This window comes from Siniperca chuatsi, linkage group LG3 (genome assembly GCF_020085105.1).
Source record: "Siniperca chuatsi isolate FFG_IHB_CAS linkage group LG3, ASM2008510v1, whole genome shotgun sequence".
Taxonomy (NCBI): Eukaryota; Metazoa; Chordata; class Actinopteri; order Centrarchiformes; family Sinipercidae; genus Siniperca; species Siniperca chuatsi.
In genome coordinates this window covers 26312107-26329688 of record NC_058044.1, presented here as the reverse complement: position 1 = coordinate 26329688, position 17582 = coordinate 26312107, and the positions used below count along the sequence as shown (strand labels likewise).

The 17582-nt window shown below is 39.3% G+C and overlaps 1 protein-coding gene across 2 annotated transcripts; it reads right to left on the bottom strand.

Annotated features, from left to right (window-relative positions):
• Window positions 1-1255: 1255 nt before the first annotated feature.
• On the bottom strand, window positions 1256-16789 carry chrnb5a (cholinergic receptor, nicotinic, beta 5a). 2 transcript variants are annotated; one of them, XM_044190908.1, is made up of 8 exons: window positions 16057-16786; window positions 11078-11223; window positions 8185-8229; window positions 7960-8069; window positions 6876-7402; window positions 5324-5814; window positions 3455-3600; window positions 1256-2293 (listed from the first exon to the last, which is right to left on the bottom strand). In XM_044190908.1, the coding sequence occupies exons 1-8, from the start codon at window positions 16100-16102 to the stop codon at window positions 2278-2280; spliced, it is 1527 nt and encodes a 508-aa protein (XP_044046843.1). In that variant the 5' UTR covers window positions 16103-16786; the 3' UTR covers window positions 1256-2277. The 2 variants fall into 2 exon arrangements, with proteins under 2 accessions (XP_044046843.1, XP_044046844.1); XM_044190909.1 differs by lacking the exon at window positions 8185-8229 and having other exon boundaries at window positions 16057-16789.
• Between the last annotated feature and the right edge of the window lie 793 nt (window positions 16790-17582).

Below are 17582 nucleotides of genomic sequence, written 5' to 3'. Positions count from 1 at the left end.
AAAACTAACATTATTTCATCTCTCAATACTTCCCCTGTCTGTGGAACTCCACCCCAAGCCCGTTTGGCGCACTGAAGTTGTAAATCTCTAAAAATAGGTCACACATATAGTTTCATTTTCTAAAAAAGCCCAGTAATATTTTGAAACAGCAGGGCACTGTAGGTTTTAGCACACGTAATTCAAAAGAAGAAGAAGGTAGTGGATTTGTTGGGGACTATTTTCAGCTGTGGATTGATACACATTTGATGCACCAGTAAATATTCATGGCAGCAGGACAGTGGATGTGGGATTGTAATATTTTGCTGAATTGTTTAAATGTTCAAAATGAAATGTTCAGGTGATAGACCCTCCTTAAAATTCAGTGCTTCACCTGCCAGAACGCACTTCCGCATTTAGAACTCACAGTAATTATAATTTCGCTCGTAAAACATTCTTTTATCCTTGGACTAATTTCCATGGCGGAGATATACATTCCTTCTGTGTAGTTCCATGTTAGTACCCGCTATGAGTAGTTGTGATGGGACAGACTCTGCTCCGTGACTCACATCACGCTTCTGTCAGCCACACATACACATCTGTGTATGATGGTGGCGTCACGTACTGATCGTTAGCAGTTTTATTTCAGACAGCAGCAGAAAGCTTCAAAAATGCTCAAGTTTACTCAAACTTCTTGGGGAAATGCAACGTTAGCTTGTGTGGACGCTACTGCACTACTTAAACAATGAAAGAGCTAAGCTACTGAAAAGCCATTTGATGCAGAAAACAGCAACACCACCACCACGCTACTGAGAAATGTAGTTAAACTAGTAACGCTGCTACTTGTAGCGCCACTACTGCCCAACACTGCTGATACGTTACAAGTCGTTCTGTAGAAAGTGTAATTGTCTTCTAGTCAGAGCTCATCGTGATATTCGCTGCCTGATATTTTCTTGTGAAAGCATCACTTCTTTGCAGAGTTATTTCTTTTCTTTTCTGTTTACTAACTATTATGCAGCTGCTGCAAGTCAATTTTGATAGAGGACTAAAGTGAACTGACACCAATTGGCCTCTGGAAATTAGGAAAAAACTAATATAAAAATTACAGACCCATTTGCATCAGTTGAGAAATGGCTGTCAGTAATGTATGTTGTAAGCACACAGGGTTTACTGGGCTGACTGGTACCACTGGTATGGTCCAGTGTAGTAAAGAAATCCCAGACAAGATGTGAGGAAAAACTGGGGAACATGTGACAGGGAACAGCACCGGCCAAACACATAGAATTCACAGGTTTTTATTCAACATGTAACATAATACAGTCAGTGTCATATTTATTGTTAATACTGTATATAACCTTGTGCTGCTACAATTATGATGTGATGTGGCACACAAAGGACATAAAAAGAGAATAACCAAATAAGTGAGAGAAAGACAGAAAGAGAAAGCAAGAGGAGAATACACATTCTTCAAAATGATCACAACACTGCTTGGGCGGTGGATGGTGGAGATGAGGCACAAAGCTCAGAAGCAGAATAAGAAAAGGACAGAGCGAAAGAGATGATGCATTAATATTTTTATGAAGAGAAAAGGTGGATAGGACAAAGTGTCCTCGCTTTGTCACAATAAAGTTTGGTTAGAGAAGTGTATAGAAAGGAGAAATTGTGGTCCATTGTACTGTGCCAACATGAACAATTGGTATTTCACATCAACAATGCTGCAGAGGAGAGCAGACCTCATGGTCTTATATGAGCTGTAATGTGTAATGAACCTTTGTGCCTCCATTGCAGTTGAGTCTGTAAAGAGCTCCAACTGTTCCATCAGCAGCATAGCCAGTCCAAAATGAAACAAAGACAATGACCAGTATTTTTCACCAGCTTTGTGGTTTGTGGTTGTTCTTTACATTGGGAAAGTTAAATGCTGGGGAAGATAGTCTGCAACTGTCTTGTATGTTATGTCAAAAACTGCACGGGCACTATCTTGGCTCCATCAAAATGTCATCTTGGTAGAAGTAGATCAAGACTGCCATGCCTGTGATGATAGCGGAGCTTGGAAGAAAGCGTAGTCTGTCAAAAATAGAGACCATGCAGTAAATAAAAAAAAGGGTTCCAGTATGATTCTGTCTTCGTTTGAGGCTCACTGTTGCAAACACAACCAATGTAGCTGGCTGCATTGATTAGGCTGATTATGTATCAGATCCAACCAACAAAGACAGATCAGTACCAGACCTGGTGCAGCTCCTCAGTTATACTTTTTTAGAGAGATGCTTATTCTGATGTTTTCTTTCTCAGGTCACAGAAATCCTAGAAATCTCCATACCTATGAAAAACCCACAACATAGTAAATAGAAATAGAAATGAAGACACACTGTATTCTGCAAAAATCACGTATGAATGTATTGTTTTATGTTCCTGGCAGCACCCGGTTTGTTTGAAATGAAGAGAAATTTTGTGCAGTAAAAGTATGTGCAGAAATAACTACTATAGGGTTGGCTATAGTTTATACTTTATCAATTCTGATTTTACTATTGATTTAGGTTCTTATAAATTCCTGCGATTGTTAGCAAATTGTTTGGGTGAGAAAAAAACCTGAAAAATGTCAAAGCAATAATCATCTCTTTTTTCATCAGATTTAGGCTGCCATAAACAGTCATTTATTATGAATGACAAGATATTTTGTGATTTGACTATACTGTATTTTAAACAACTGCCCACTCATCTCCATCATCAATCAGCCAACAATAGTGCAGGTTGAAAACACGCCACTTTCTCATTCACTCTGCTTGGAGCTTCAACGAACTGTTAGACACAGATGTTAGTGACTGCTAATTCTGCTGTGCATAAAAATAGGTCTACATGATATTGACATTTTGCAGTGCTTTTTTGCCGGCAGATCAGTTTTAAATATTGCAAGGAATGGTAAGTGAAGAAGCATCACCATGAGCTGATGAGATAGAAGCGTAGGCGGTTACAGCAGTTTGGGTGAACACCAGACCTTCAACACATCACATACACACTGAGGGGTTTTTTTTGTATGGCAAACCACTCACACTATTACATTTTGTTAGGTCTTAAAAGTTTGGCAACACTTTGAAGTACCAGCTCTGGTCTGCTATATTGTAAACACCATACACATCTGTATCTGGAAAAGTAGAAAGGTGTAGCCGGTCCATGACATTTCTCCATAAACCTACACCATAATGATAGCCACCATGGCTGAACAATGACCCTTACCTGCAAAGAGTCAAATTAGTAAAACTGCTTAAATACAAAGTGATATGGCATGTTACCAGTTAAAATCAAATACAAAACAAATGCTGAGCCTCTTTGTGTGGAAGCATGGGGTCAAGTCATTTATTGGGTACACAGAAAACAGTGTGTTTCTTTTATATTTTAGACATGTAAATGACAGTCTTTGCCAAGCTAAGAGGTGTGGTGCGATGTGTTTTAATGTGCGTTTCAGAGTGTGTATGTGACTCACTCTGTGTCATCAGCAGTGGGTGTGTTATAGCTTTGGAATAGCGGCTGCATGAAGAGCCCCAGAGTTCCCACCACACACACCAGGATGAAGATCCACAGGAACAGACGATCTATCACCATGGCTACGTACTTCCAGTCTTCTATGATCTAGAACCAAACCAACAAGTTTCGATTATTACAGCTTAAGACAGATCAAATTATGACAATAAAGTATGTGTGTGGAGGAGCAGACCCCCAGGGAAACACCATGTTCTCTTTGAGTCAGAAGAAAAAAACTGAACCCCTGAATAGCGATTGTCCAATGATAGCTTAGCAACTGTAAATGTGGTCAAGCTTTGGCTTTCTCCACATGCCAAAGTGGTGTTTGTGTAGTAAGAACGATGCTCTGCATTTAAAGGAGGGACTTTTTTAGCCTATCCAAAACAAGAGAAGAGTAACGTAAACTGCTCTAATGTAAACTTTAATCATTAGCATGTCTGACTAACTAGCTTACTACCCACAGTAGTAACCTAGCATTGCTTCCAAGGCTGTGGAGCACATCATGAATTAACTATATTAGCTTGTGAGGTTATAGGTTACGTAAAAAAAAAAAAAGACCCACTCATGACAAGCACATCCACAGCGTAGTATTTCCCCACTGTGTGAAAGCCAGTCCTAGATGCTATCAGAGTTTAGAGTAATGTTACAAGCTCTGTCCTGAAAGTTCAAACTGCAGCAACCCCAACCAACATTACCTAAGATAGCCTCATGTTTGCTAAATACATCAGTTAGCCCTCATCCTAAAGTCATTGTCTCCTGGTAATGTTAAAAATGAAAACATATTATTTAAAAATACAAGCAAGCATGTAAGCTAAGCACCCAAACAGGGTTATTGATCTTCCAGTTTTTTCCATATCATACTTATAATTCTAGGACTAACTAGCACTACACTGCAATGCAAGAACAATGCTTTGCTTAAACTGCTACTTCATTTCGATGTCTTCTACATGGATCAATAACTGGTGAGGATGACTCTTTGCCTGGGACATGTAGCTTTAACCTCAGTCTTTTAGCATGACATCATGCATGTAGCCATCAAGTGCATATTTAAGACCCCTTTTATTGGGTTCTCGTTTTAATACAAGTCAGCTGGAGACAATAATCATGGAGTTAACGTCAATAAGCTAATGTTAGCTAAATGTTAGGTGTAGCAAGAGTAGCTAGGGACGGGCTTAATGAACAGTCAATTGCAATCTTTTCAGAAAGAGTATTAATGATCTGAAGCAGTGCTTTAATAACTGCTGCTGTGGCCATGAAACGTCTAGGACACCAAATGCATATCAGGGTATAATTTTAACTGCACTGCAGCCGGGAGTGCAGAGAGGAAGAGAGGCAGCTTGATGAAAAATTTGCCACGAGCAATTACAGCTGCAAAACTTGTTTGTAATATTTATTAAGTGTGGGAGTTTTGTGGAAGTTTAGAAGCCCAGGGCCACAAATCTGGGGTTAGGGTGAGTGCTGAGTTCAGTCAATTTGTGTTTGTATGAGAGTGTGTGCAGGGTTTTCTGAGGATATCTGATATATTTAGAAAAAAATAGATGATTGACAGGTTGGAATAATGTCACAGAAGAACAAAAACAAATACTGAATGATTTCACATGGCATGTTCCATTTCTCATCTGGCCCTGATAACCTCTTCATTTCTTGTGCAAATCTCCTCATTCTGCATCTTTGTCATCACCCATCTCCATAATCTGCTTTCATAGGTCTTTTCTTCTCTTATTCTGTCTCTCCAATAATATATTCTGTCTTCCCTTTCTTTCATCCTTTGATCCTATCTCTTCCTGCTCATCATCACTTATCTATTTTTTTTACCACTTTTTCTCCTCACCCCTTCATCGTCGTCTTCTGTCTTCATGTGTTCGGAGATGTATCTCACTCCATCCACTGCCTCCTCCAGATCTGCATCCCACTGAACAGCCAAACGGCTCCGGAAGTCTGAAAATCCACCACCCCCGTCTGGGATGTCGCCCACCTTCCAGGAAATCTTGTGTGCGAAGTCCTCATTCACGTAGATAGAGTCGGTGTCTGTGCGTATCCCACCAAGTCTGATGTTGGAATACTGCTTCTTCTCTGTGTCGCTCTGGGGATTGCTTTTCCCAACAGTACTCCGGTTGCCGTACTTCCGGCGGAGTTTATCGCGGACATTAGAAGAGCCTGGACGCCTCATGAAGAGGCAAGTGGGCAGGCGGACTAAGAAGAAACGTTTGACCCAGTCGGGCATGTGGTGAGTGGATGGGGAGCGGTGGTGCACATTGAGGACACAGACGGTGCTCACAATGGAGAAAGTGACTAGCACCATGGTGAACATCAAGTATTTACCTTAGAGAGAGAAAAGATGCCACCATGAACAAATAAATTTTACTGCTGCCTATAATCACACTGCTCTCAGTCAGTCATTTGTTACTCAGTAACTGAATAATGGCTGAGTCTCAAATAACAGCTTGCAACATGTCTAACATGAACAAATAAGGGTTAGGGATAGGGTTAGGCTTTTTTTAGGATGTACATTACCACATCACTAATTCCATCAGTACATCAACAGAATCATGTCGTACACACCAACTTGCTGTTCTGAGGTTCCAATTTTATCAGAAATACTTTGCTGTTCTTTTGATCACTGTGAAGTTGTTGTCAATAGTAGTCAGCACTTCCTGCACATGTTTCAAATTAAAGCCTACCTAGAAAGAAAGGGATCATGCCCCTTGAGGTTGTTAATGCGAAACATGTGTGCAGGAAGTGTTCAGTCTGATTGACAGCAATTTAACAACAAATGGAAACTGTAAACAGAGGTAGTGTTGAGTTTCCATTAACAGCAAATAGCATCAATAGCAAATTAAAATGGGAGCCAATCAGAAAATTGGGAAATGTCTAAGTTATGTCTTTAATTTATGATCACAAATTTACTTACAAATCAGGGAAAATTAGGAATATAAGTCTGTCTCTAATATAAGCCTTATTTAAATAAAGGCCTGGTTCTCTGTACAGGTACAGTAAATAATGACCCTGGGCACTATTTGAGAAATTAGATATTTAGTTTATATTTTTCACATTTTGTACATGCAACACAAGGACTTAATTATAATGGCCATGTCACGCATTTTCTGTATTTTCTTGCACATTACAAACTTGAAACTTAAAGTAATTGTTTGACATTTTGTTACCTTTTGGCTACCTTCCAGCCAGACTATTTCTTACCTGGGAGCAGTGACTAAACAAACTAATTGATTGATGATTGGTGATTAAACAAATGAGATATAACGTGTTTATTGGTTTGGAGTTTTTCCAATTTATTTTATTACTCATCTGTAGGTATGGTCCACATCCCTAATTTTCTCAAGTCTACACACAGTGGCGCACAGACACACATACATATGACTGACCTATGAGTGGCACTGCAAGAGAGGTGGGTGGCACTATCTTTGATATCAGCAGCAGGAACACAGTGAGCGCCAGCAGCACTGAGATACACAGCGTCATCTTCTCCCCGCAATCTGACGGCAGGTAGAACACCAGGATAGCCAGCGATGTGATCAGCACACATGGGATGATCAGATTAATGGTGTAAAACAGCGGCTTCCTCTGGATCACAAAATCATATGTGATATCCAGGTAGGTGATGTCATTGGGGTCCTCGTTTTTGCGCGCCGGGAGCGAGACGATGTCCCACTCTCCGCTTGGTGTAAAGTCATCACGGCTGGCAAAGTCGCTCGTGAGGATTAGATCCACTTCTGTGTGGTCGTAGGTCCAGGAGCGGAACTTAAGAGTGCAGTTCTGCTGGTCGAAGGGGAAGTGCTGCACCTCGATGGCGCAGGCAGACTTGTAGATGGCCGGGGGGAGCCAAAAGATGTCTCCTGTGTTGGAGACCACAGCATTGCAATAGAAGGAAACCTCGTACACGCCATCTGCACTGTGAGAGGTTGTTGGTGAGATGTAATATTAGAGAGAGTATGGATTCAGAGTCTACAATTACAATCAACACTTAAATAAGACATATTTGAAGTCAGCTAACTCTTGAGGCAGCAATGTAAACGTTTTTTCCCTTTCATTGCAATGATAGCGATCAAACCCAAACTGTCCCTCATGATTGGCTGAAGTGATATTAAAACCAGACATTAATTAAGCACTTACTAATCCCTTCACCTCTGCAAAAAACAGGCTTGGAAGAGAGAGAATACAGAACATTTTAATTCTAAAATCTCCATAGAAAACATGCTTATTTTAGCAGCAGATTTCCTGCTTGTAATGCCTTGATGGCAATGTTGGAAAACCTTTTAATGCTGTCGAATGATATACTGTAATTCCATTAATACCATACTGTAAACCATTAATATGAGGCCACCACACACACATAAACAGAGGCTGTAAATGTAGTTGTGTTTTGTTTTTATTACACCGACTTTAGAACAGCATAATAGAACCAAATACTGACAAACTGGTCTTCTCTTTGGTGGGGCACATACTTACTTGTTGTAGAGCACTATGTCAGGAAGCCAGATGTGTTTGGATGGTATTCGTAATTTCTTGATGCCTTCGTACTTGTCTGGGTCCCATCTCAGCCTGTAGTCATTCCACTCCTGCAGAGAAAGCGTTTATAAACTCCTTTTCTGACTAACACACCCACATACTGTACATATGGTATGCTATACTGAACACTGTATGTGCACTGGGCAGTTAATGATTATATTGTACCTGGAACAGCCACAAGTTGGTCGTCATTATCTGTTCTCTCTCATTCTGCAAGATATAATAGTCAACTTGTCATACAATAAGCTTTATTTCTATAACATTTCACTTCATAGAATATAAATGGTTGAATTATCATAATGCTGTCTACAGGCAGTGGTTTCAGCAAGATACACTAAAGGTCAAACCTAAATATCAAAGCACTCCTTGGGAGTGGACACAATAACATAAGCATTTTTGGCCAAAATAACTTACCTTCCAACACCTTCACAAATGTCACAAAGGTTGACTTAATACTGAACTGAACTGCATTTTATTGTGCAGGAGTTTCAGAGTGAAGAGTGTCTACACTGAGTAAATATGTATGGTAAAAAGTTAAGAATATAACACATTAAAATTTGTAGTATTGAGATTTATTTCAGATGTCAAGATGCATTACTCAGTAACATCGTACGGTATTTTGTAAGGATAACAATTTGAAATTCAGCAATTATATTACAGTTCCTAACCACAGTAACGCTCCGTTACTTTGACATGTTGGGGTCGTTCTTGTTTCTGTCTTATGAGGAGTTGGATGGAAGGGTGTACTCAGTGAGTGGAAAGACTAGTCCGATACCTACCTGCTAGCTTAGCACAGGGGCCGGAGGTGGGGGGAGGTGGCTAGCTTTGTACAAAAGAGGGGGAATATGTCCTCCATTCCCTCCAAAGTTGTATTATTTACATGTTGTGTCTATAACAGGTAAGCCTACATTCAGGAATTACCTGGTTTTGTTCTGAGATGGAGTGCTATGTGCAGCCACTGGCTAACGTTAAGTTAGCTGTTGATGGTCAGTAAATATCTTCAAACTGTTGGCTGACTGTTAAACCACAGTGTCTCCTTGTTCTACTTCTAAGTGTAATTAAAGAGAATGAGACTTCTGTGTGTGATGTCTTTGGAGGTATTAGAGAGCACTTTTGACAGAGCTTGGCTGAATAACGTAAAGTAATGTAATAAGTAATGTGACTAAATATATTAATATATCTATAGCATAAAATTAAGTAACATCGTGTTCCCATGAACATGATTTGTTATCTTGAAGCCCATACTGGGGAGCAGATTTAGTGACTAAAATGTGATGGATGTTTTCCTCTTACAATTCTACATCTTATTTATATCTCGTTTGTAGGCACACCAATTTGTCACTGCACAGCCTTTGAAAACCTTTGCTGTAGTGAATTAAAGTGTGTTAGGTCAGAGTGTTCATGGCACACAGTGGATAACAGTCTCCATTCAATATTCCAAAAACATAGATAATCCAGAGATGGATTACTTAAAAAAAAAAAAAAAATCCCAAATTATCTAAATTGCTTATCCTGTTCAGGGTTGAGGGAGGGCTGCAGCCTATCCCAGCATGCATTGGGCAAGAGGTGGTGTACCTGTCTATCACAGGGCTAATTTAAAGAGACAGACACAACAGATTCAGACTCATTCACACCTACAGGCAATTTAAAGTTGCCACTTCACCTAACCTGCATGTCTTTTGGACTCAGTATGATGCATTATCATAAAGTTTTTGTAAACACATATAACAATCTCATATTTTTTCAGTGCTGTTATAATATTCATGTAGCTATGTTATTTATTTATTAAGTTTCATTTAAGGGACACCAGGGCAAGTTACTGTATTGAAGCAGTTACAAAGTTCTGAATAGTTACAAAATTTGGATTTAAAAAAAGCAATTATAAAGCAACAATAAAAAGTAAAGCAATTAGATCCCTTAGTTACAGATTTTTGAAACAAGACTTTGGATTTTGCTGACAGAGCAGTGGCCTAGGAGACAGAAGACTGCACAGATTAAAGGACCTGCACACACACACACACACACACACACACACACACACACACACACAGGTGTTTTCAATTACTCTGATTAGACCTCTAGTCAGGTAGAAATAGGCCTTTTTCACAGAACACATTTTGTCATGTCACAGTAGGAAAAGTACAGGTGTAAATAATAAAATAAATGACGGTTAAATTCCACTTAGCTGCTTCAGTTTCAGAGTCCTGGTATTGTGTGTCATGTTTGCTCACTGTCATGGCTTACTGGGACACTTGAATTGATCTGAGGCACTGTTAAGGTTATTAGTAACACATGTGCTTTTCCTACTATGACAAGTCAAAATGTCTGCTGTGAAAAAGCCCTATTGAGTGGCGCAATGCTTCTTTTCACGTGATGTCACCAAACTCTTTTAACTAACAACAACAATAATGGTCAGGGTGTCCCACCCTGATGGAGATGTCAGTCAAACACAGTTGGTACACATCCACACAGTCATGAGAAGAGTGCGAATCAGGCTATAAGTGAAAACACCTGTGTGGGGGACTTTATAATTGATGACCATTATTGATGACCATTACACCATATCTATAGTATAAAAGGTTACTACACGTTATGAGTTTGTTATGAGTGTGTTGGAGCTGTGATGCAAATTATTTTCACGACAAAGTGCAAAGTAGGCAGTCTGCACGTAAATAAAAACTCAGTATTCGAAAAGACATTTAGACCAAAGAATTGCTAGAAGCTTGAAAAAGATATGAATTCAAGTTGTCAGGTCCAGGTGACAAAACAAAACAAGCAAAAACAAGTAGTGGTACAATGTATGCATTGTACCCAAGCTGCAGAGTTATTAAAACTAGATACTGGAGTATTCGGCAAACTAATTATTTGTGATAATATATCAAAAGGTGTTTTGGTTATATACGTATAAACATTTTGTCACAATCAGGATGTCACTGTTATCAAATAGGTAATGTAGGAATAAGGAATATTTGTGTCAGAGCCCCAAAGTTTTTCTGATATATGATAATCTGTATTTGTGCATGTGTACAAATGTGTTTTTGTATATAATTATACTTACTACACTGATGAGCTGAGACAGAGAGACCTGTATGGAGATGGTGACCTGTTGGCTCTTATTGACAGCTGGTCTGATCAGTTTGTTGTAGCGCTCTGGACCCAACAGGTAGTTCACCAGCCGCTCCTCTGCATTCTCTGCCCTGCTGCCTACAGGCAATTCAGAACACAGAGAGTGGGAAAACATTATTTTGAAAGCATTATAAACCCTAGAATGCATCCATCCATTTAAAATATTTATAATATATACACTTGCACGAACATTTACTGCTCTGCTGGAAAAGAACAAAGTAATTGTCTATTAGCAAACCATAAACTCTGTTAGTAGGGGTAGTGCGTCTCCCTTTCATTGTAACATTGAATACAAAAATGTCACCACATTGTGTGAGTGTGTGTGTGTATGTTGCAGTTCCAATGATAATAGATGTGTTAGAGAGCATGATATTCTCTCTATCACAGTATGTTTTCAGTCCAGTGTCATCATGAATGATAAACAATAAACAAGTTGGCTGTAAATGAAGTAAATTTACCAAAGGGCATTAAGTTTTAATCACGTGTTCTCTTTAAAATGTGTGTGTGTGTGTGTGTGTGTGTGTGTGTGTGTGTGTGTGTGTGTGTACGGGTGTGGGTCTTGCAGTCTCATGCTTTACTGCAGGGTTTTTGAGCAAAAGAACAAACAAAAATCCAGTCATGCATCCATCCCTGTGAGAGGATCCCTGAAGCTTTGTGTTTCCTCAGCCCTAAATTATTGGTTATGTAAAAGTGATCGTATGAATAAGTCAGAAGCAAAATTCTTTTGACCCACTCTTCCACAGCCATTATGTCCACATTGTCAAACAAAGTGACAACAGCGCAGAGAGCGTTTAATATCTGGAATTCTTCACCCCCTCTGTGCCACATGAATTGTCTGTTTTTGTAAGATTACATGCAGGGAAGGCTGAGCATGGATGTTCGTTTTTTCAACAGCCACCCTGCTGTTTTCAACAGCCAACCTGCAATTTTCTGATGTTAAACTCTTAAAAAACTGAAGTTATTGTACTTCTCTGAGACACTTTATCTAAAGATATAGTTACTTTAGATGGCATTGCCGTGGCCTCCAGTACCACTGTAAGGAACCTCAGAGTTATCTTTGATCCGGATTTATCTCCCACATGAAACAAACTTCAAGGGCTGCCTTCTTTCACCTATGTAACGTTGCAAAAATCAGGCACATCCTGTCTCAGAATGATGCAGAAAAACTAGTCCATGCATTTGTTACTTCTAGGCTGGATTATTGCAATGCCTTATTATCAGGCTGCCCAAATAAGTCCCTTAAGACTCTCCAGTTGATCCAGAATGCTGCGGCACGTGTACTGACAAGAACTAGGAAATGAGATCATATTTCTCCAATATTAGCTTCTATGCACTGGCTCCCTGTAAAATCCAGAATAGAATAAAAATCCTTCTACTCACCTACAAAGCTCTTAATGGTTAGGCACCATAGCATCTTATAGAGCTCATAATACCTTATTACCCCATGAGAACACTGCGCTCCCAGAATGCAGGGTTACTTGTGGTTCCTAGAGTCTCCAATAGTAGAATGGGAGCCAGAGCCTTCAAGTTATCAAGCTCCTCTCCTGTGGAATCAGGTCCCAGTTTGGGTTTGAGAGGCAGACACCATCTCCACATTTAAGACTAGCCTTAAGACTTTCCTCTTTGATAAAGCTTATAGTTAGGGCTGGCTTGGGTGAGTCCTGAACCATCCCTTAGTTATGCTGCTATAGGCCTAGACTGCCAGGAGACTTCCCATGATGCACTGAGCGCCTCTCTCTCTCCATCTCTATGCATTTTTATCCCACCCTGAGGCTGGTTCTACCACAGTTCTTCATTGCCACTGTCACCAAGTGCTTGCACATGGTGGGATTTGTTGGGTCTCCGTAAATAAAATTATAAAGAGTACGGTCTAGACCTGCTCTATAGGAAAAGTGCAATGAGATAACTACTGTTATGAATTGGCGCTATATTAATAAATTTTAACTAAATTGAATTAATTAACACGTTATATCTTGTTTGTTTAATCCGTACACAAAGTGAAGTGTAAAAGTTTTACGGGGGATTTTGTGACTATTTGTAATTTATCTTTTACTATTTATACTAACTTCCTGGAGTCACTGCTGGTTGCCTGGCAACTGGCCCCAGCAAACAAACTTTGTTGATGTTTATTGGACAACATTTTTGTATGCATGCATGAGTGATTCCAGCTGAGGTAATAGCCATTACTTTTAAAAAAGTACTCTAAAGATTTGTCATTGCATTCATATAACATTGCCACACATTGCTGGACAGTTTTTTAAAAAAAAGGTATCAAAATCGATGCAGCAGAACCAGAGATATCTTTTTTATTCCCTGCTTTGTTTACAACCATGCATGCACAACCCCCTGTAGTTCGGTCGGAGATTCAGGTGTGTCATGCTAGTAGCAGCTAATGTAGCCTCAAGCAGAGAAGAGCCAAACATCATTGCATAGTACAAGGCCCAGTTAAGTCTTCAGGCCTTCAGGGAACTACAGACACTTACAACAACATGGTGGAAGACACAGAGAAGTGCTAAGTGCCTTCTTGGTGTATTACATCATTTAAATAATTTAAACCTAGTTTTCAGAGTATCTTTGTCTTGATGGATCCTACAGAATAATTATTGACTATGATGCCTGTCATACCTGAGCTTTGTCAGAATCCAGTTGTTTTACTAGAGCAGATATGAGCATCGATGGCTCAGATTTTCTTTTACGTCTTAATTTTTGTTTTTTAAAGCCCTCTTTAAAGATAGGTCTAGCCTACGAGCTAAAGCTAAAGCCTTTCCTACAAGCTAATACAATTACATCAGGAAAGGATGCAAGTCAACATTACACAGAAGAAAACCTGAATCAAGGTCAGGTTAATAAAAGGAAGCTCTTCTTTTAGGACAGTGGTGAAGTGTTCTGCCTAAAAGACAGCAGACGTTGCTTTCTTGGCGGTAGGTATAAAATAGTTCTCTGTAAATTATTCACAGAGCCCATCTGCTTTTACTTACAAGTATTTTAAGAGTATGAACACTACACAGAGTTTTTAAAACCCTGTCTCTGAGGCAAACGTTGTTGCAAGGAGTGTTTGGCTGCTTTTAAAAATACTCAAAGACACAACAAAGACATAGGCTACCACATCCTCCCTTTTCAGGATACACACAGCTCCTGTGAGTTGTAGTCTCTTTCTTAAGTCATAAATGACTCAGATTTATCTTTAAACTTTACACCAACAATGTAAATTAGATGTCACAGAATACAAATATAGGTAAGACAAGTTGTTTAAGATTGCATTTTAAGACAATGCTTTTCTAGGCAATGTGAACTAAACACACACACACGTTTGAAACTGTCTATGTTGTTATGCTATTTACAGAAACAATATGATAAACGTACAAAGCATAGCTAAGCTACACTCAGGGCCATAGCTATTATTGAGGACACTAAGGTCATGTCCTCGATATTCTTTGCAGAAATTTGGGGATGTTAGCGGCCTGAGGAGTTGTTTACATGCTACAAATACACACAAACTACACATGGGTTATTTAATGTTGACTGTGATATCCTTTTGCACTAATATATTTCACATTTGGCTGTTTCTGTCGACAAATCAAGCTAATAAAATGTAATTTTAATTTAAGGGATATTCCTGGCATATGGAGAAGAGTTTGAATAGCATTTAACCATCACAGACAGATAAAAATGGCCAATATGAATACTTAAATGTAAAAAAAATGCAGTGTTGGAATGTTACTAAGTACATTTCCTCAAGTACTGTACTTAAGTACAGTTTTGACATACTTCTACTTTACTTGAGTATTTCCATTCTATGCTACTTTATACTTCTACTCCACTACATCTCAGAGGGTAATATTGGACTTTGTACTGCACTACATATGCTTATATGATGTGATGCAGTACTATACTACCAATCTACCTAGTACTATACAAAGTATCTAAAATTTAAATGTTCTTACATGTATTCATTAGTAATAAAAACAGAATAATATAATACTCTATAACACTGCATAATGAGTACTTAATTTCGGTACTTTAAGTACATTTTGCTGATAATACTGTACTTTTACTTAAGTAACATTTTGAATTCAGGACTTTTGCTTGCAGTGGAGTATTTTCACAGTGTGGTATTTATACTTTAACTTAAGTAAAGGATCTGAATACATCCTCCACTACTGAAAAGATGGAAAAGAAAATGTCACTGGCTTTTTTGCTAACTATAGTCAAAAAATTCTAAGAGATGTTGTTTTCCCTGGGAGAGCTTCAACTAATGACTTCAGTAATATGAAAGTTCAGACCACTGATAGACAAAGAAAAGACAAGATGTCTCTTTGGTGGAGATAAAGTAAGGTATAGAGAACATGAGGTTAGCACTGGATTGGTTAAGTTCTTGAGGATTGTTTTATGATTGGTTTAGATTTTCTTTCATGTATCCTTCCTCCTGTTTAAAGAATATAAAGAAATATTACTGAAGTACTGAAACATTCTGAAACACCCAGTGGGCTATACTGGACCCCCACCTGTTTATTTTAAGTAAGCTACAGCAGTTAGCGTTGCAAAAATGATGATGTTCATTCATCTTTAGGTAAGTTATCTCTTCTGCAACTTTTTGAGAGAGAGAGAGAGAGTGTGTGTGTGTGTGAGAGAGAGAGAGAGAGAGAGAGAGAGAGAGAGAGACTATTCATTTATATCTTCATCTTTTTAAAAAGATGTTTGCATGATGTGTTGTGTTGTGTGCATAGCAGCACCACGGACAGCGTTTTAATGTCTTAGTCAAAGCACACAGACTGGTTAAAGCTCACAGAAAAAGCTGCCACTGTAAGTCCTGAGAAAACACCTTTATCAAAACAACAGGTTTTGCATATTACTTCACCTCACTTAAATACGCATCACTTTGGGAAATTTAAAGAATATAAAAGAACTCACTTGTGAGAGAGAGAATGGCGAGCAGGAGAACAGTGTTGGTAGTCATCTCCTCTCTGCTTCCTTGGACAAACTGGCTACTTTCTTATATTGTCCTCCAAAAACAGAAGTGCCTTGAATGTAAATAGCGGAAATATACAGTCTTTATATCCCGTTGCGATACAGTAAGCCTCCCTTCTCTTCTCTGCGCTGGTTGCCGCACGCCTGCTCCGGTTGGTCGTCTGTTGCTGGAATATTGAGCAGCGCAAGAATATACGAAGAAACTTTGGCTAATATAGTAAACAGGTAATTTGTAGAAAATGTTTATTTGCCAAACACAACATGTTGGTCCTTTGTTTTATAGCCTACTGCAAGAGGAGCTGGGCTGCCCATTGTGCGCCGCCACCTCAGCCACTGTGACATTTAAACCGCTCTGGATCCAAATCCAAATCTAACTTCTTCCTCCGTGAATTAAACCACCAGCGCCCACCTGCATGAAGTTCGCTCTCTTCTGATGAAGCGCAGATGAAGTAAGTGCGTTGAGAAACTGGCGCAGTTGCTGAAAGTGCGGTGCGTGCAGACAAGACGCTTGTTGTACATCGGTTCCTCGGGGGAACTACTTGCTGTTCAAGTCCATAAAGAGGCCAGGGACGATTTTCCATGAAAGTCCGTGTTGCCCGGAAGAGAACCCAGGATCGAAGCGGGAGGAGGAAGGTCGGGGAGGTGTGTGTGAGTGTGAGTGTGTGTGTGTGTGTGTGTGTGTGTGTGTGTGTGTGTGCTCCTTGAGCTTCGGAGCTTGGAAAATATTCACGTCACGGCTTGAAGTGATGTTCAGCTGCCAGTCCTCTCTAGATGGCCTGTGTTCTGCCAGTGGTGCTTTGATAGCCTACTTTTCATGGCACTAAGTGAACCCAAACTTGAACAATAGAGAGAAGAAAACGAAAAACAAGAGGCCACAGCACACGACTGTAACCACAAAATCGGGACTGCAAATTTACATGAGAGCTACTATAAGAAGCATACGTTCTTTTAAGATGATTGTTTAGGCACGTGTTTACTCAAAGTGAGCTTAGTTTGAAGAATATGGTTTGAAATAGCACAAGCAGACACCCATAGAGTGGCAGCTGTGAACAGATGTTGTCATAATGAGAGAGTGGAAAGGTGGGAAGAGGATTTATTTCCATTGTTCTGTGGGGGAAAAAAGCACTGAAAATGGAATTTAAAAATAAATGCAAAATACAGCATGTAATAAAAAAACTGGTGGTGAAAAAAAGAGAAGAAAGCTATCTGCTGAATGCTCCATACCAGCATCGTTCCCTGCCAAAGTGTCACTGAGCGAGACATCCGAATCTGTCAGCTCCACAGGCACTCTGCACTTTGACTTCCATGTGGATTTCATCTGGAAAAATAATCGTTTTTATTTTTAAAGATCCCCTCCAGACATTAATGACATACAATGCTTTGAATAATAATTTGTGCCTGATGTGTTTTTCAACAACAAAGTTCAATTACCTCCTTAAAAATCCTTGAAATTACATATATTAGGCTAC